At 39.8% G+C, this 20,897-nt stretch overlaps 1 protein-coding gene across 1 annotated transcript in view; it reads right to left on the bottom strand.

The window, feature by feature from the left end:
• RP2 (RP2 activator of ARL3 GTPase) overlaps nt 1-8,245 on the bottom strand; it is a 36,316-nt gene extending 28,071 nt beyond the window's left edge. The window contains exon 1 of the mRNA XM_063084141.1: nt 8,002-8,245. Within this exon, the coding sequence (XP_062940211.1) occupies nt 8,002-8,103 (102 nt within the window). The 5' untranslated portion in view covers nt 8,104-8,245. The remainder of the gene's footprint in view (nt 1-8,001) is intronic.
• Between the last annotated feature and the right edge of the window lie 12,652 nt (nt 8,246-20,897).

Raw genomic sequence — 20,897 nt, 5'->3', positions numbered from 1 at the left:
TATAAATCATTCACTCAATCTGTAAAAATCCCTATGAGAGTTGTAGACTATAATTATCTGTTTTACAGATGAGGAAATGGAGGTACACAGAGGATAAATAATTTGCCCAATGTCACACTGTTAGTAAGTGTTTGAGCTGAGTCTCAGACCTAGGTAGTCTGGCTTTTAAGCACATTCTTTTGGCTTCTTCATATTCAAACAAAAACAGTTGCTTACTGGATGCAAAAATCAATGGAATAGAGAGTTCAAAAACAAACATATATATACAACAAAGGTGCAAAGGCAATTCAATAGAAAAAGTATAGTGTTTTCAATAAATGGTGCTGGAACAATTGGATGTTTATATGTAAAAAAAAAAAAAAAAAAAAAAACCCCAAAAAATCTTGATCCATAACTTGCACCATATATAATAATTAACTCAAAATGGATCACATAACCTAAATATAAAACCAAGAACTATAAAAACTTCTCAATCCATAAAAGGAAAAAAATGAAAGTTGGACTTTTACCAAAACTGAAAATGTTTGCTCTTCAAAAGACATTGCTAAGAGTAAACGAGTCAATAACTGGGGAAAATAATATTTGCAAAACACACATATGATAAGGACTTGTATCCAGGATATATAAAGAACTCTCAAAAACTCAATAATACGAAAATAAATAATAAAAAAATGGGCAAAAGATTTGAATAAACACTTCACCAAAAAAGATATATGGGCAGCAAATAAGTACATGAATAAACACCAAAGAAGATATATAGATGGCAAATAAGTACCCCCCAAAATGTTCAAAATCATTAGTCATTAGGGAAATGCAAATTAAACCACAATAACATACCACTACACACCTATTAGAATGGCTAAAATTTTTAAAAAACCTGACAACACCAAGTGAGGCGAGGATGTAGAGCAACTGGATCTCTTATACATTGCTTGTGGGTAGAGCAGCACAGCCACTTTGAAAAATAGCTGGGCAATTATTTATAAAGTTCAATATATAATTCCCACATGACTCAGCAATCCTAAATTCCTAGGTATTTACCCAAATGAAATGAAAACGCTCACTCAAAAACTTGTATGCAAATGTTTAAGGTAGCTTTATTCATAATTACTAAAATTGGAAACAACCCAAATGTCTATCATCTGGTGAATGGATAAACAAACTGTAGTACATCCATACAATGGAATACTACTCAGCAATAAAAAGGAACTCCTGATATATGCAACAACATGGATGAACCTTAAATGCATATTGCTAAGGGAAAGAAGCCAGACTCAAATAATTACATACTATATGATTCCATTTATATGACATTCTCAAAAAGATAAAACCAAAGGGATAGAAAACTGATCAGGGGCTGGGAGCGGAGTTGACTATAAAAGAACAAATTGACTGAAAAGGAGGAAATTTTGGGGGATGATGGAACTGTTCCATATCCTCACTGGTGATAGCTATACTGTATTTGTCAAAACTCATAGAACCATACACTGAAAAAGGGTAAATTTTGCTGCATGTAAATTATACTTTAATTAAAGTAAATACTTAAAATTTAAACATCGTGAAGTCAGTTTCAGGGCTATATAGTTATGTAGCTAAAAGGTTATTTCAGAAATGAAAACAGCAGTGCCATATAATTATAGAAACAGTAAGACCAGTACCTTGAGCTTATATACACTGATGATGAGAGAAAGTGAAGTACTACATTTATATTAGCTCACTATGTTGCTAAATATACAACTACAAAATGGAGTTAGGAATTTTTTTTGTGTGTGGCTGGACAGTTCAGGGATCCAAACCCCTGACCTTGGTGTTACAATACCATGTTCTAACGAACTGAGCTAACCAGCCAGCCCAGAATTAGGAAATTTTAAGATTGGAAAGGATTTCCCTTATCATCTAATCTTAATCTACTCTTACATCCTATCACATTCCCTATGTTCACCCAGATTTGCCTGAATACTTTTAACAATGTTTATCTCCCATCATTAGCTGCTCAAAGAATTAGGTAACTCGAAGGGTAGGAAACTGAGGACTGGAAAAGCTAAATGAATATACCAGTGAGGTGTAGTTGGATGCAGAACACAAATTAAAACCCCAGTCCCATACACTTTCTATTTTCTATGCTTTTTCCCTTCATCAAAAGTTTATATAGATGAAAAAATTGGAACCCTCATTCATTGCTGGTGGAAATATAAAATGGTGCAGACACTTTGAAAAACAGTTTGGCATTTACTCAAAAAGAACACAGAGTTACCATATGACCCATCAATTCCACTCTTAGGTATATACCCAAAACAAATGAAAACATGTCCACACAAAAACTTGTACAGAAATGTTCATAGCAGCATTATTCGTAACAGCACCAAAGCGGAAACAACCCAAATGTCAATCAACTGATGAACTGTTAAATAAAATGTGATTTATCTGTACAGTGGAATGTTATTCAGTAATAAAAAATAAAGTATCAATACATGCTACCATATGGATGAACCTCAAAAACACGCTAAGTGAAAGAAGCCACTCACAAAAGGCCACATATTGTGATTCTATTGATATGAAATGTCCAAAATAGGCAAATCTAAAGAGACAAAATAAATGTGTGGTTTCCAGGGGCTAGGAGAGGGGGGAATGGGCAATGACTACTAATGGGCACAGGGTTTCTTTTCCAGGAATGAAAATGTTAAAAAAAAATTAGATCATGGTGGTGGTTGCCTAACCTTGTGAACTTACTAAAAAATATTCAATTGTATACTTTAAATGGGTAAATTGTATAGCATATGAATTAAATCTCAAAAAATTTTTTAAAATTAATAAACAAAAAACTAGTTATTTCCTTTAAATAGCAACAACTTTATGTAGAGGATTTAAAACATACCAGCAAATTCTTTGACACTCTTTCCATTAAAAGGTCCCCTCCCCTTGGACCGGGGTAGGCATTTGTGACTGCCTCAACAAACAGAATGTGACAGAAGTAACACTGACACATCCTTATGTCAAATTAAGTGACTTAAAAATTCATTTAAGAAACTATTTAGAAAAAATAATGCAGCTTCTGCCACTCTCTCTTAGGACACTCACCCTTGGAACCCAGCCATCATGTAGTGAGGAAGCCCAGGGCTACATGAAGAGGTGCCTGGCCCTCAGCCCCAGCTGAGCTCCCAGTAGAAAGCCAGTATCAACTTGCCAGCCAGCTGTGTGGTTAAGCTGCCACAGCTGATGCCACATTGAGCAGAGATCACTGCTTACACACATCTCAGAGTTGTGAACAAAATAAACACTTGCCACTGTTTTAAGCCATTAAGTTTTGGGGTGGTTTGGCATGCAGCAATGAATAACTAGAATACCTTATGTACTTAAAAGAAGGCTAAAAATAGCATCTAGCCTCCTATTAATGCAGACACTTCTTTCTAGCAGGTCATCATTCAATCTCTTAACACAGAGATCAGTTCCTCACAAAGCCACCCCTTCCACTGATAAACAACTCTGGGAATTATGATCTTTCTTATTAAGACCAGTTCCATCATGCCCAACCTCTGGTTCAAGTTCTGTCCTCAGAAGTGACCATTACTGTCTAACTCCTCTTCTTCAGGACAGGACTTTACCTTAGTAAATAGTAGAGACATCTTTAGCACTGTTCCACTTTATAACCAAGGAACCTGAAATGCACAAATTGGCTGCTTTACCCAAAGTTATATAACAGACAGTTGCATTTCTGGGATAAGGTTTTTGTTTAGTATTATTTCTATTGAATGAGACAAATGTAACTGCTGTGGATTGAATGTCCCCCCAAGACTCACTGAAGCTTAATCCCCACTGTAACTGTTAAGAGGGTGGGAAATCCTATTACAGTAATTGAAAAGTGGGGGCCTTTAAGAGGTGATTAGATTGCGAGGACCATGCCATAGTAAATCGATTGATCCATTCACTGAGTAATAAATTGACGATTTAATGGGTGGTAATGGGCATGGTTCTGATGGCTTTAAAAGGAGAGCAATTGAGGAGTTAGCTCTCTCTTGCTCAGCCATTTTGCCATGTGATACCCTATGACCCTACAGTCACTACCAGCAAGGCCCTCACCAGATGTGCCTCCTGGACTGGGGACTTCCCGGCCTCTGAAACTATAAGCAATAAATATTATTTCTTTACAAATTCCCAGTTTCAGGTATTTCTGTTATAAGCAACAGACATGGACTAACACAGTAAATTGGTACTAGAAGGGGAGTGTTGCTTATAACAAATACTTGAAAATGTCCAAAGACCAAATAAGCCACAGGAGTGGGGCTACCTGAGAACTTGGGGACTCAACCCCCACACCAGTGTGCTGAGAATGCCAAACATTGAGTTAAGGTATGATTTGCCAGCTTTAAGATTTGATACCTGCCCTGCTAGGTTTCAGACTTGTTTAGAACCTGTTATTCCTTTCTTTTGGCCTATTCTCCCTTTTTTAATGGGAATATGTACCCTATGTGTGTCCCACCATTGTATCTTGGAAGTAGATAATTTGTTTTGATTTCACAGATAAGACTGGATTTTCTGAGTTGGTGCTGGGACAAGTTAAAACTTTGGGGATATGAGGATGAAATGAATGTATTTACCTGTGAGAAGGATATAAGTTTTGGGGGACTAGGGGCAGAATACTGTGGACTGAATGTCCCCCCGAAATTCACTGAGACTTAATCCTCTCTATGACAGTGTCAAGAGGGTGGGGAATCCTATTATGGTGAGGCCTTGAAGAGGTGATTGGATTGTGAGAACTATGCCCTTGTGAATGGGTTGATCCATTCATGGAGTAATGGGTGTGGTTCTGATGGCTTTAAAAGGAGAACTAATATAAAGGTCTGTCTCTCTCTTGCTCAGCCATTTTTACCATGTGACACCCTGTGTCTCTGTGGAGAGTCACCACCAACAATGTCCTCACCAGATGTGTTCCCTGGACTTTGGACTTCCCAGACTCCAAAACTGTAAGAAATAAATTTTATTTCTTTCTTTATTACCCAGTTTCAGGTATTCTGTTATAAGCAACAGAAACAGACTAATATAGTAACAGATATGAGATGTGCTGTCCATACTCAAATCACAATTTTCATACTTATGTCATCATTGTTTAGGGAACAAATCCTCATTTCTATCATCTAGGAGGAAGAGTACTGACATTAATAACTGGAAAATGAATATTACTTTTCTGTACCACTTATTCTCACCTCACTTGTACTTAAATGTTTCCTGTTTTGACTCCAAAAACCCAGTAAGCTCTTGGAGGGCAGGGATAAGTCTTATAATTTTGAGTCTTCCTTGGTGTTTTAGTACATACAAGTATACATTGAATAATTTACCTAACTATGGGAGGCAGCATACCGATAACAAGGATAAAAGCATTTCTTTCCAAATGATCTAAACACAGATCTTACAATCCAAAAATATTTCTCATCATGTCAGTGTAGTAATTGTATAGTAAGCTTTTTTCTTTTTCAAAGTCAGCAGCAATAGAAAATGAACTTCTTACACTGTTGACTACAGTATGTCAGTTGCCACGACAACACTTAGTCCCCAAACATTCTTTCTAATTGAGACAATTTCTCCTAGCTTTGGTCCCCTAAGACTGACCCAGTTATACAACTCAAACCTCAGGGGGTGCCCCTCAGTAAAGATACTCTGATTACACAACCTAAGGAAAAATTTAAACACCACTTTTCCAAGTTGAAAAGAAACTTTTCAGGCAACCCATATTGGTTTTACACCTACAGTCTTACAAGTTGAATGGTAATTGTCTGATATAACTTTAAAACTGTATATGCTATACTCCATGACCACATTATGGAAGCCTAAACTTTTAATACAAACCGTTTCTGTTAATACACATGCAGTATACCTCATTTACGTTTTCTGGCCTATATTTGCATTCCTTTTTAGGGTACAATTAAAATCTTCTAGGACCAAGCAAGAGCATGCTCAGTAAAAGTATCATGGGGGGTGGGGGGCGAAGGGGGATGGTAAAAAAAAAAATGTAAGTATCATGGGACTAATACAGAACACTTGTACACTAGGCCTTAACTGACCTCATAGGAGGTAAGGAACTAGAAAAAGAAATCTTTAAAATTGTATAAAATTTAACAAGCTATCATAAATGAGGCACCTTAGAGAGAATTCCTAGTAACTCCAAAAGAAAAAAAATTCCAAAAAGAATGCCCACTTAGTTAGAAAAATTTTGATTAGTTCAGTTGATCAAGATTTTAACTTTTATTATACACACACCCAGAAGTATGGGCTTTTTTTTTCCACATATCCACTAACATCTCTTACATCTCTACAACTACAGTACCTAGTAGTTTCCTGAAAAAATGGCCTGTAAATTCAAAACAGTGTCTATAATTAAAAGTTTACTAAATGCTCATTTAGGGGGGAAAAGCTTAGATGTTGGTGTCGCTCTTCTATTTTTTAATACATTTACTTAGCCAAAGAGCAAAAGAAGAAAAAAAAAAAATCCCAGCATGCACCCACTTATCTAAAAGAAAAACTAATTAATCCAACTAACCAGAACATTATGTTAATAAAGGTTAACTGTAAGACTACTGTAAAACAATAAGTTAGAGGCAATCAAAACTACTATAAATAAAAATAAAAGCACTTTAGTTTTAGCCTATGATTTCAAAACAAAAAGCTAAAATAAAATATACAACTTTCTCCATGACAGTTCAAGCTTAAAAAACATTGTTAGAAATTCTAAGGCTGAGGAAAATGAATCTTTTAAAAACTGCCCACCAAATAACTTTAAATGACAGGTGCAATCGTCTTGTACAACAGAAAGCACAGTATTTTCTTCTCCTACATTATAAAATACTGCTATCAAGTACGGATAAGAGAGAATAAATATACCATGTGATCCAAGAAGGGTCTAAGAAACAGGGACAGAAAGACAGGGCTGAGAAGTCTGAAAAAAGCTTCCAATTTCTTAAATCTGACACTTGGAGAACCGAGTTTACACGAATAAATTCTGCTGAGGATTGGAAATCATGCAGAAAGGACTATGATATCGAAACATTAATAAGAAATTTACTATGAAATATTTTGGGGTAAACCTGTGTTGCATTAAGCAAGGAGTTAACTGTTCATAACGTTCATTAAAAAAAAAATCTCTCACTTTGGAAGAGAAAAATAATTCAGAAGTCTATCAAAGTATTTTACTAAGCACAAATGGAGAACTATGTAGAAAGAGGAAACATTATGAAATGTAAGACTAAGTGTATTTTGTGCAAGACTAGTGGACGTTTTCAAAGCTTTTTGGTTTCTGGCTATATATAAAAGTAAAAATAAGGGCGTTTTCATTCATTTAAAGCAACAGTAACATATTGCCTGATCTATGCCAGTTATTTTCCCTTTTCAGTCTTAACACACATTCCGAAACAGATTCAATTTTCATTATTCCTTTAGGGTAACTGGAACGAGAGAGCAAAAGCTGTACATTAAACAATCCCCTTAGTAATTGAGAAAATTCAGCAGTGGAACGCATCACAAGGCACCAGAGATTTACCGGGGAGGACAGACAAAAGAGAGAGGCGCAGAAGATAAGGCGCGGAAGAGATGAGAATCAGCCCTATGTGTAACTCGACGACTGGACAAAACCCCGCTCGGCGCTGCCGCTGAAATGAGGTGATTTGGGATTCAAGGCATTGTCGGCTCCCTCCGTCCCTCGAGTCCATCCTCGGATGGGCAGTCAGCGCAAGTGAGGGTGCGCAGCCGAGGGAAAGCCACCGAGGGTCCATCTATCTGGACAACAAACTCTAAGCCCCCTTCCACCGCTTCATAGCCCTCTGCGGCGCGCTCCCTAGCACTGTACCTCACGCCCCCCCCCCAAATCCTACACCCCGACTTCAGCTACTCGCGTTCGAGAGAGAGCGAGAGTGGGGCAGCTGTTGGGTCGGCTACCTCAGCACTCCCGGGCCGTAAGGGACCCTCACGGAGCAGCCCGGGAGGGCTGAGACCAGCGGCTAATACTCTCATTACCTTATCGCGCTGGTCCCAGCTGTACTGCTTTGGCAGCTCCTCCTCGCCCTCGGGCCGCGACTCCTTCTCAGCCTTCCGCCTCCTGGAGAAGAAACAGCCCATGGTCCCAGCCCGCAGGTCTCGCTAGCCAGGCCACTCGCTCAGGCACCTCCTGGAGTGTGGCGTGAACCCTGGGCACCCGGGCCCCGCGGAGCCCCACAGCACTCCGCAGCCCCAGTTCTCCCGCCAGGCCCAGCACCCCTTCTCCTTTTCTCCTCTGTAGTCCGGACGACCGACAGCACCCAATGACCGCTCGGTGCCCGGTGAGCCAATCAAAGCCCTGCGAGCCGCCCTGAGCGGCCTATGAAGAGAGGCCGACGTCCTCACACACCAATCCACGCCCGGCTTCGGCGTCTGCCCCCTGCGGCCCTGGCGCACGCACGGCAGACCCCGCCCCCAGATCTCCCCCGTCCCGCCCCCGGCCCCGCCCCTCCTGGGACTCGGTGGGGTGCTCCAGCTGGTAGGAGGCTGGGCCGGGCATCCGGGTCTTCTTGCCCCTGGTTCTGAGTGTTCAAGTTCTAGGTGCGGGAGGGATCTTTAGTTGAACATTAGACTTGTTTTGTGATGTGAGTCGTGAGGGAACAGGAACTCCTGCTGACACAGGGAGGTCCTGAAATTCGTATTCCTCTCTTCTCCTCTCCCCTCACCACCCCTCACCGCCCCCACATCGCCGGGCCAGGGTTGCCCCATCAGGAACCTTCCCCCATAACCTCCCCATTCTCTTCTGTGCTTGCTTAAGGCTTCCACGTATCGCTGTATAATTGCACAAGTACTTAGTAAAATAATTAATATGTGTGGTTTCCCTATTATTACTATTAATTTTTTTTTTGGCAGCTGGCCGGTGCAGGGATGGACCTCTAGACCTTTGTTATCAGCACTACGCTCTAACCAACTGAGCTAACCAGCCAGCCTAGTCTGCCTATTAGAACTGTGAATTTCTTGAGACCAAAAGGCATGTCTAAAGGGCATGTACCTTTGAATCCCCTAGGCCTGGCCCAAGTTCATACTAGATGCTCAAAAAAACATTTGTCAGAAGAATGCATGAATGAATGTGTGCACACTACTGAAGGAAGTATTTAAAACCTCTCACCTACCCCTTCCCAAAGAAAGTGACCGAAGTGTGTGTGGGGGAAGGGGGCATGTGAAGTTATGGTAAAGGGGTTCTCATCATGGAGTTTATAGCCTAGTTGGGGACATAACCATCACCATATAAACAATCAGATCTGGTCTAAGCAAATGATATACAGTTTGTCTGAAGATATTTAAAATATATACACCAAATATTAACAATTGGTATACTTTAATTTTATAATTTTACTACAGTACACATGTATTACTCATGTAACAGACAAGGTAAGTTGGTTTTTCTGAGGTACAGTATTTTGACATCTTGGTAGGACATCAAATGTGGATCAGTGCGGGTTCAAATTTGATTATCTTTTCACTTTCCTACACTTATTAACATCTAGTGTGTATCCTAAATGAGCCTTTGACTTAACTTGAGCATTAAGAATGTTCCCTTTTTCACTTCCTGTCCTTTATTGCACAATCAGGAAGAAAAGTACATGAGCTTAAGTATTAGAAATTACTGCAAATTCAAGTTCCAGATCTTAGGCAATAGGGCATTTGCCCAGTGCACACGTTCTCTTCTTCAGACTGAGATGAAAGTTTTATGTGAGGAGGTTTTTGGATATTTTATACTATCAGAATGTTAAGACTGTGATCACCATGTAGTGCAGCAGAGGAAGCAGAGATCCAGAGAGGTGAAGGAACTAATCTGTGGTCACAATGAGAGTGGTTGAGCAGGGACTAGAAAAACCCAGAGCCTTTGTTGTCCAGTGCCTTCTCCTGCCATAAATTTGTTCCTCTGTAATTCATTTCTTAAAAAAGAAGTGAAGAAGTAACTGCTTTGGCCATCTGATGCCTGTGGGAGCTCTGTCCCACAATGATGCTGTTCCTCTTAATGAATAAACAACATAAAACTAATTTTAGAGAAACAATCTCTAAAACTCTCCTTGTTTGGAAGTATTCATTAATGAGAAACTCGAACCTAAAACGAAATCTATATCCAGCAGTGATGTTTTCAGGGGCCCTTAAACAAAAGCCAAGGTAAAATCCCCTTTCTGTTAATTGCCATCTCACCATCACCCCTGACCAAAAATAAAATAAAGGAAAATTAAATTAAAAATTTAAAACTGGGGACTAGAAAGCCAATAAACAGAGCCAGTGCTAGGGCTCTTATGCTCTTTCTGACTTTCTTTTTTTTCTCCCTCTCTTTCTCCTCCTCCTATGAATTCTCATCACTACTTCCTTCTGCAAACAGCTCGCTACTTATTCATCAACATAAACATGGCTGACAACAGCTATCCCACCCTGATTCTTCATGGCCTTTCTGTCCAAGTGAGATAGGAGGTGCTCTGTCCCCCTTGGAACAGGTTTCAGGCCCCTTCCCTGAGTCTCAAACCACTCCTGTAGGCCTCAAGCCCTGCCCCTAAGTCCTGAGCTATGGTGGCCCATAGCACCCATTTTCAGTACCAGAACACGGAGATTGAGATAGCAAGGGCGGATCTATGTAATCTCATTTGCTGAGCATGCTCAGAAAGAAAGAGCTGATCCCTTGAATGACCTCCCACTGGAGGCACTAGAGAGCACCGAATATATTTGAATATATTTGGCACATATGGAGGAATTTGAGCAATGAGCATGCTCCAAAAGAGACCATCTGAGTATGTGCAAGACTAGGTTACATAACTAGGAACCCCTCCCCAGCTGAATATTCATTAGATAATAGGAATATGTATTAGATAGTGAAACTATAAAAGCTGAATCCTGGCAGAAGGTGCGGCTGTTGTTCACTCTTTCTGGGGCAAGTCTGCACTCTGCCTGTGGAGTGTGTATTTCTTTCTTTTTCACACTCGCCTGTAGCAGGATGCTGTTCAATCTAGAGCCAGCCTGCACTTTGTCTGAATGTGTATTTCTTACTTTTGTATTAAACTTGATTCGGGCCCGGCTCAGTTTCTGAAGCTAGGCTGCACTTTCTCTGTGAAGTCTGTATCTCTTATTCATTACATTAAAACTGTTCTCACTTTCTACAGTAATTCTGCTCTTGAATTCTTTCCCGTGGTGGAGTCTAGAACCTGGTAAGAGGACGGGGTGGGTTGAGGTTGGCCATTGGGCTTCCCCAGACCCTCTCCTCCAGTGTCACAAGTACATGCTACAGTCTCTTCATATCTTAGTTCAGACTCTCAAGGGAGAAAATTGGATAAATTGCTGGCTGGCTAGTCAATAACAGAGAGGCTATAGATTGGTGTGCACCCCTGGTCTAATTGCGGCAGCTGCAGGGATGAGTTCCATATTACAAAAATGGGTAGGGAACAGGTCCTGAAAAGGCAACATGTGCTAGCTGCTCTGACTCTACAGAGTCCAGGGAGAGGTTGGTTGCTCCTTCTGCCTGTGCCCTCCTGCTATTCATACTCTTGTGACTTCTTCTGTATAGAAGGCTGCCCTTCGTGTTCAGCTTAATGTATATATTCATCTATATTAAAATGTTGCGTTTGGGGGTTACGCCTGGCCACAAACTCCAGAGATGGTTCTGGATTCCCTGTGTCTTGACCATAGAAGTGACATAGTTACTTCTCAGAAGACAGTCCTGAAGCAGTGTATCTCTACCACATGAATAAGTCAGTTACCCCAGCAAGGAGAGCTGGAAAACCCCCTATGCTTGAGTTGACCTGACACATCTTTCTCACTCTGCACTCTCCTAAGGAAACACTTCACATTAAGTGCAGGAGGACGGAAGGGGAGGAATGTCTCAGTTATCTATTGCTGCATAACGAACCACCTGAAACGTAATGGCTTAAAACAACAATTTATTTTACTCATCAATCTGCATTTTAGGCAGGGCTCAGTGGGACAACTCAACTCTGTTCCACAGTACAGCTGGAGACTCAGCCGGGATGACTCAAATGGCTGGGGACTGGCCAGTAATTGTTCTATATGAAATCTCAGGGACCCTCCAGGTGGTCTCTCCAGCAAAGTGGCTTTAGGGTAGTCGGACTCCATATGTCTTGCTCAGGGCTCCAAGAGGGCGTGTTCCAAGAGACCGTGGTGGAAGCTGCAAGGCCTTATATGGTATAGCCTCGGAAGTCACACAACATTACTTCCCCTGGACTCTATTGGTCACGAAGGGGCCGACCCTGACTCACTAAGGGAGGAGACTAAACAAGGGAAATGAATACTGGAAGGTGCAGATCTTCGAGGTGTCATCTCAGAGGCTGGCTACCACAGCAAGAGTCAATTCTGCTAATGTTATCTATGTACAGAAGGAGTTCAAAAAATTGTATGAGCAGATAACTTTTTTCCTTTTCATAAGTTTTTCAGCCAACATTTCTTCTCACACTTTAACTTTTATATAGTTCTTACTGATTTTCTTTCACCATCCTAAAAGCATTGAATCTTGTGTGTAATTAGGTTATAAAAACTGTGTATTTTTTCCTACTGCTCTTACCATAGGGTATCTTACTCACTGTTGTTGGTAAAAGTCTTAATTTAGGCCAAGTGAATTATTTGTCCATCAATGACCTGACTTCCTCATCAGCTTTTTGAGTGACTGTAACTTTATTAAATCATGTGTGTATTTTCCTTCCTCCTTCCATTACTAATCTGCAAATCTGTCCTCTCATGTACCTGTCAACTTGCCACATAGACTGTGATATCATACTGGGCTGTCCAACAGCACTATCATTCATTCTTATAAAAAAATTCATGAATACCCCTGTGTGCCAGGAACTATGCTAGGTGACGAGATGAAAATGATAAAACTCTCAGTTTAGTGGAAAAAACAGACCAGAAAATAAATGATAACAGTACAATGTTATAGTAAATTTATACAGAAAATTGGAAGTTAGTATTAAAAGGAATAACGGGGAAACAGACTTCTAACTCAGAAGGTGATAGGGAGCTAGAAGAGTTAAGAAAGGCTTCTCAGAAGTGAATGGTCTTAGCCAAATAAAATAAAAATAATTCTAGTAACTTTTTACATCAAAGCAGTTCCAATGGAAGCTATTTTTGAAAGATAGCTTCTGGACTAAAAGAAGTACTTTTTTCTAGTGGAATTTCCATTTTCTAAATATTTATTTCAATACTTTTCAGAAAGGAGACAAACTCTGATTAAAACTAAAACCACAGGGCTGAGCCCGTGGCGCACTCGGGAGAGTGTGGCGCTGGGAGCGCGGCGACGCTCCGGCCGCGGGTTCGGATCCTATATAGGAATGGCCGGTGCACTCACTGGCTGAGTGCAGGTCACGAAAAAGACAAAAAAAAAAAAACAAAAAAAAAACCTAAAACCACAGAGTTAATCAGAGTGTGTTAGAAAATCTGTTTTTGTCCTTAGTATTTTATTAATAAAAGAGAGCTACTTCCCCTTTCACCCAAGCTAAAGGAGAGATTTAGCTTGTTTCCTCTTCCCATGTATATCAAAAATAAGCTCTCAGTTTGATGTCTAGAAGGTCCCAACTCATAATTGCCACTGATCAACATTTATATACAGTAGTTTAAAAATAATTACAAAATAGTGAAAAAAAGATTTGGACAAGATAACTGATGCCACAAGACAAAGTGTTCGTAAAAGCATATATAATAACATTTCCTAAATTTTACAGAAGAAAATGGCTAATATCACATAAATAGCCAGCACCTAAGCAGGTCCAACAGTCCCAGGAACTTTTAAGAGTAGGATCTCTTTTCTACTCTCCTCTCCATCCACCTGGATTCTAACAAAGTGGACAGGAGTCAGGGCTCATCCTAGACAAAACCTTCCCTTAGAGTCACTCTGTGAAGTTTGGTACAATTCCCACTTCCTCACCTCCCTACCACAAACACCCAGCTGCATAGTACTGTACATTCTTAGGCCAGGATGAGAAAGTGAATCGGGGAGGAAGATTTCTTTATCACTTCGTTCATGCATTCCCTCGTTCTCACGGTGCAAAAATGGCATCTAATACATAATAATTCATTCTAAAGACAGGGAGAAATCCAGGATTGGTAGGCTCTGAAGTTTATACGAGGGTACTTCAAAGAGTTCACTGAAAAATAGAATTAAAAGATAACATGAATCTTTCCATGAGCTTTTTGAATGCCCTTTGTATAATTTGGATTGGATCCTCTGAAGAAAAACAATACAAAATTATGAATATAAAACCGCTAGGCCCCCTACCGGGGTGTGTACAGGATCCATGAGAGCAAAGGGCCCTAAAGTTTACGTTTCGTTAGCTATACTATAAAGTTGCCTGTCCAAAGGTATTAAGGATATTATTTCTTGAGGAGTCAGGACCTAAATTCACACGTGCTACATATTTTTCATATGCTAATTGGCTTCAGAATGTCTACATGACAGCATATTATACGGACAAAGGACTAAGAAGACCATAGTCCCCTGGCAATGTTGCAAATCTGCCGCAACTAATAGAAACCTCAATGGGGGGATGGCTGGTTAGCTCAGTTGGTTAGAGTGTGGTGTTATAACACCAAAGTCAAGGGTTCGGATCCCTGTTTCAACCAAAAAAACTATAAATGAAAAATCTTAGTGGGAACAGAGAAACCAACAGGCGCAAGCTGATGAAAGCCAATCAAAAATTAGCTAGTGGAGTCAGATACACAAGGAACAAACTGTACTGACCTGTTAGCAATCAGCAGAGACAACTATACAAGCAGACATTTGGATGACCAGAGGTACAAATTTGGTCAAACTCTTAAGAACTATCCAATGAGAAAGATACATTAGGACTTGAAATTTATATGCAGGCCCAGTATTTCAATTCTAAATTAGTATGACTGCAAGTTTTTTCCCTGGAACTGTTTTTAAAACTGATGGTTATACTTCATGTGAAGACAGTCTAAGTTCTTATCAAACATGTCATATTATTTTTCTTTGCTAGCAGAAATAAACTCAGCTCCCACATTTCTTGCCCAGACTTTTATTTTAACAACATTCTATTTTATAGTCACCCTATTACCTCCTGGTTGATAAGAAAACTTTGCTTGAAAAGGGGTACAAAGCCAAAGTATTATTTTCAAAATATTAAAAATATAATTATACAAGTTGACAGTAAGCCTGTGTCAAATATTGATCTAATTCATTAATGAGAAAGCCAAAAGATCAACAAAGCTGTTCAAAGAGGATATGAAAAGAGAGATTTTATTTTTTTTTTGTCTTTTTCGTGACCGGTACTCAGCCAGTGAGTGCACCGGCCATTCCTATATAGGATCCGAACCCGCGGCGGGAGCGTCGCTGCGCTCCCAGCGCCGCACTCTCCCGAGTGCGCCACGGGCTCGGCCCAAAGAGAGGTTTTATATAGTCAGTGAAGAAAAAGGAATACTGATATAAGATTGCTACCATGGATACACACAATTGGTTAATGTCCTAAAGGTCAATAAAACCATAAGCTTTGGGATCATCTTTTCTAATGGACAGAGAAGATAATTATCATACTTTGCCAGTTTTCTATAAGTTAACCTCTAATGTCACAGACTTATAAAATATCTGGGTCCTAATCAATAGTAAATTATATGTCAAACAAGTTACATTCCATTAGACAGTCAGCTGAATCTTAGACTTGTTCCACAGTGCTCCAGAAAAGCATTAAAAGCTCATACAGAAATCTTGCTGGGCCGAGCCCGTGGCGCACTCGGTAGCGTGCTGCGCTAGGAGCACGGCGACGCTCCCGCTGCGGGTTCGGATCCTACATAGGAATGACTGGTGCACTCACTGGCTGAGTGCCGGTCACGAAAAAAAATAAATAAATAAAAATAAAAATGAATTTATGGGCCGGCCCGTGGCTCACTCGGGAGAGTGTGGTGCTGATAACACCAAGGCCATGGGTTCAGATCCTATATAGGGATGGCCGGTTCGCTCAGTGGCTGAGTGTGGTGTTGACAACACCAAGTCAAGGGTTAAGATCCCCTTACCGGTCATCTTTTTAAAAAAAAAATTTAAAAAAAAAAAAAAAAAGAAAGAAATCTTGCTTATTTCCCCATTTTGTATATTTCTTCTTCTTCTTCTTCTTCTTTTTTTTTTGGCAGCTGGCCAGTACAGAGATGGAACCCTGGACCTTGGTGTTATCACTGCCATGCTCTAACCATTTAGCTAACCAGACAGTCCGATTTTTTTTAAACATTACTCCAGAGTAATGTGATTGCTGCTATTTTCCAGTAACCTGCAGCTAAATCACAAGATTTGAAGTTTGACATTAGTGAGTCCCTCAAGAATATGGAGTTTGGTTCTCTTCTTTGAGTTTCAGAGTCACAAAAAAATGTGTTTTTTTCATGATTTGTTCTTCTAATCCCTTGGTGTGAGCATACTGCCAAATTAGCCAAATAGAGCAGTGGCTCTGGGTGACTGAACAAGTGGGAAAAATCTTACGCTGTGTTATGGGTTGAATTGCGTCCCCTCAAAACTCATATGTTGAAGTTCTAACCTTCAGTATCTCAGAATGTGACCTTATTTAGAGACAGGGTCTTTACAGAGGTAATAAAGTTAGAATGAGGTCACTAGGGGAGGCCCTAATCCAATATGACTAATGTGTCTATAAAAAGGGGAAATTTAGACAGAGAGATACCCATTGAAAGAAGATGATGTGAAGAGACAAATGCAGAAGACAGCCCCCTACAAGCCAAGGAAAGAGGCCTGAAACAAATCCTTCCCTCACAGCCCTCGGAAGGAACCAACTGTGCCAACACCTTGATCTTAGACTTCCAGCCTCTAGAACTGGGAGACAAATTTCTGTTGTTTAAGCCACCCAGCCTGTGGTACTTTGTTACGGCAGCCCTAGCAAACTGATCCAGGCTGTATGTGGGGATTTCCTTTCTGCAATCACATGGAAGGATGATTTGGTTTTGTTTAGGCTTCTGATCAGAACACAGCATCTTCCTGTGTGAGAAGTTCAGTACACAGTTATCAAAGAGGAGCCATGGGATTTTTTATTTTTTATTTATTTTTATTTCTATTTTTATTTTTTTCAAAGATTTAATATTTATTTAAATGATAGATTACAATGTATAGAAGCATCATATTGAATATCCATGGGACTTTTTAGACTATGCTTCTGGGCTTAAAGAGTTTTCCAAAGGACAAGAAACATATTTTAATACTGGCTATTAGCTCTGAAGAAACAGGGCTGCAAAAAACACAACTAAGAAGGATTGTACTTCAATTTTTGAAGCCCTTTTTCACTCCATTTGTAATGAAAAGTGTTTCAGTTGGCACATTGACCACTGTATTTGCTCTCTCTCCTCAAAATAAGCCCTAACAATCTCTGTGTACACTAAGACCCAGCAATGTTACTGAGAATGTCAGAGGCCTTTGTGAGGCCAATGAATACGATGTGGTAATCTTTTTGGTTTTTTGGCGGCTGGCCAGTACATGGATCCAAATCCTTGACCTTGGTGTTGTTGGCACCATGCTCTACCAACTGAGCGAACCGGCCAGCCATACCATTTCTTTTCTTTCCTTTCCTTTTTGTTTTTTTGCTTACCTGCACAGTATAGGGGAGAGGCTCCACTATGGTACTCTAGTAGCCTTGCATGTATCCTCATGGGGCACAGCTGAATCTAAGTCTTGGCAGAATGCCTGTGATCCTTCTAGAACACAAGAGCATGGGAGACTGGGAGGCTTATGAGGAGCTGCTATGAGGCCATTTCTCACTCACCTTGCTGTTTTCCTTGTGTGTGTGTGTGTGCATATGTGTATGTGTGTGTGTGTTTGGTGGCTGGCTCTTCCTGGGATCTGAACCCTTGACCTTGATATTACAACACTGCACTCTAACTAACTGAACCCACCTTCCTGTCTTCCTTGGAAGATAGTAGCCTGGAAGGCCGTCATAAGATATTTCTCATAACCTCCTGGATTTCGATGAGGTAAGACACGTTCTGCCTCACCCCCTTGGGGCACAGCTGCAGGCTATAAAACCACTTCCTTGTAGTCTAGAATGCACTCCTTAGCAACAGAGTGTCCTAACATTTGTGTTGTAGTCATTTGGCCCCTTTGCTTTGGTGTCACCCTGCTCAAAGGCCATGAGGAGCTCACACCTTTAACTACCCTTCCTTTCACTGTCTCTGTAAATAATAAACTCTGAATCTAAAAAGGGTCTGTTGGGGCTGGCCAATTGCTAACACCGAGGTCATGGGTTTGGATCCGGTGCAGGCCAGCTGCCAAAAAAATAGATAAATAAAAAGGGCTTGTTGTTTCTTTACCGGTAGAGCCTGTCAGGCCTTGCCTTGTACTTGACACATCTTTCACCTGCTATCAGGGTGGGTACAAAGGCCAAGGTCTTGGGGGAAGAGAGTATGGAAAAGTTTACGTGGGACAAATCATAGTGTGTCCTCCCACTCTCAAAACCCTCATTTTCTTCCCCAAACCTACCTCCACTCCCAGTCTTTTAATGTTTTCATATTGGTGGCATTTGATTAAAATGACCAGCAAATACATGGGCAAAGGACCTGAACAAACAATTCACAATCATGGAAACGGCAAAGAGCTATTAAATACATTAAATGTTTTAATCCCACTAGTAATGAAAATACGAAGATTAAAACAACATTAAATTAGCAAAGTTCTGGCAAGAGTATGTGGGGCAAGTAGGTACCACTTTTCAGGAAAGCAAATTGGCAATATTCTCTTTTGCAATTTTTTGTTTTTGGCAGCTGGACAGTATGAGGATCTGAACCCTTCACCTTGGTGTTATCAACACCGTGCTCTAACCAACTGAGCTAATCAGCCAGCCCTATAAATTACTTTTACATTTTTTATTGTCAATTGACAAATTATAATTGTATATATTTATGGGGTACAATATGATGTTATGATATAGGTATACAATGTGGCATGATTAAATCAAGTAATTAACATATCAGTCACCTCAAATACTTATTTTCTGTGGGGAGAACATTTGAAATTTACTCTCTAGCAATTTTGAAATATACATTATTAATAGCTATAGTCACTGTGATGTACAAAAGCGCTCATAAAACTTATTCCTCCTATCTAGCTGAAACTTTATACCCTTTGACCAACATCTCCCCATGTACCCTATTCTCCAGCCTCGGGTAACCACCATTCTACTCTTTGCTTTTATGAGTTAAATTACACATACAAGGGCACTTCGAAAACTTTGTGGAAAAATAGAATTAATAGATAATTCAAATCTTTCCATGAACTCATTGAAGACCTCTTGTATAAGTGAGATCATTCAGTGTTTGTCTTTCTGTGCCTGGTTTATTTATTTATTTATTTTTTAATTTTTATTTTTTGTCTTTTTCGTGACCGGCACTCAGCCAGTGAGTGCACCGGCCATTCCTATATAGGATCCGAACCCGCGGCAGGAGCGTCGCCGCGCTCCCAGCGCCGCACTCTCCCGAGTGCGCCACGGCTCGGCCCAATGCCTGGTTTATTTCACATTGTTGCGAATGTCAGGATTTCCTTCTTTTTATGGCTGAATAATATTCCATTGTGTATATATACCATATTTTTAAATCCATTCATCCATTAATGGATACTTAGGCTGATTCTATATCTTGGCTATTATGAATAATGCTACAATAAACAAGGAGTGTGGGTGTCTCTTCAACACACTGATTTCAAATCCCTTGGATCTATATCCAAAAGTGAGATTGCTGGATCATATGGTTGTTCAATTTCTAATTTTTTGAGGAACCTCCATATCGTTTTCTGTAATGGCTGTGCTAATTTACATTTCCACCAACAGTGCAGGGATTACCTTTTCTCCACATCCTCACCAACACTTGTTAGCTTTCATCTTTTTGATAAAAGCCATTCACCTCAGGTGTGAGGTGGTATCTCATTGTGGTTTTAATTTGCATTTCCCTAATGATTAGTGATGTTGAGCATTTCTTCATATATCTGTTGACCATTTGTATGTCTTATTTTGAGAAATATCTACTCAGGTCCTTTGCCCATTTTTTAACTGGGTTATTTGTCTTTGCTATTGAGTTGTTTGAGTTTCTTATATATTTTGGATATTAACCCATATTAGATGTATGGTTTGCAAATATTTTCTCCCAATCTGTAGGTTGTCTCTTTACTCTGTTAATTGTGTCCTTTGCTGTGCAGAAACCTTTTAATTTGGTGCAATCCCGTTTGTCTATTTTTACTTTTGTTGCTTATAATTTTGGGGTCAAATCCAAAAAATCATTGTCCAGACTAATGTGGTGCAGCTTTTCCGCTATGCTTTCTTCTAGTAACTTAACAGTTTCAGGTCTTACATTTAAATCTTTAATTCGTTCTGAATTTATTTTTGTATATGGTGTGAAATAAGGTTCCTTTTTCATTCTCCTGCATGAAACACGATTTATTAAAGAGACTATCCTTTTCCTGTCATGTGTTTTTCGTACCTTTGTTGAAAATCAATTGTCTGTGAGTGTATTCTGGGCTCTCTATTCTGTTCCATTGTTTAATGTGTCTGTTTTCATGCCAGTTTTATGCTATTTTGATTACTATAGCTTTGTAATGTAGTTTGAAATCAGGTAGTGTGATGCCTCTAGCTTTGTTCCTTTTGCTGAAGATTGCTTTGGCTAATTGGGTCTTTTGTGGCTCCATGTGAATTTCAAGATTGTTTTGGGTAGTATGAACATCTTAGTTGTAAGGTTTTCTTTTGCTTGGTTTTTTTGGCAGCTGGCTGGTATGGGGATCCAAAACCTTGACCTTGGTGTTGTCAGCACCATGGGTACTATGAACATTTTAACAATTTCAATTATCCTAAATATTTTTCTGTTTATTTGTGTCTTCAGTTTCTTTCCTCAGTGTTTTATAGTTTTCAGTGTACAGATCTTTCACTGCCTTAGTT

The sequence above is a fragment of the Cynocephalus volans genome, chromosome X (assembly GCF_027409185.1).
Source record: "Cynocephalus volans isolate mCynVol1 chromosome X, mCynVol1.pri, whole genome shotgun sequence".
Lineage (NCBI taxonomy): Eukaryota > Metazoa > Chordata > Mammalia > Dermoptera > Cynocephalidae > Cynocephalus > Cynocephalus volans.
The sequence above is the reverse complement of the archived record's forward strand: the minus strand, read 5'-3'. Positions and strand labels throughout refer to the sequence as shown.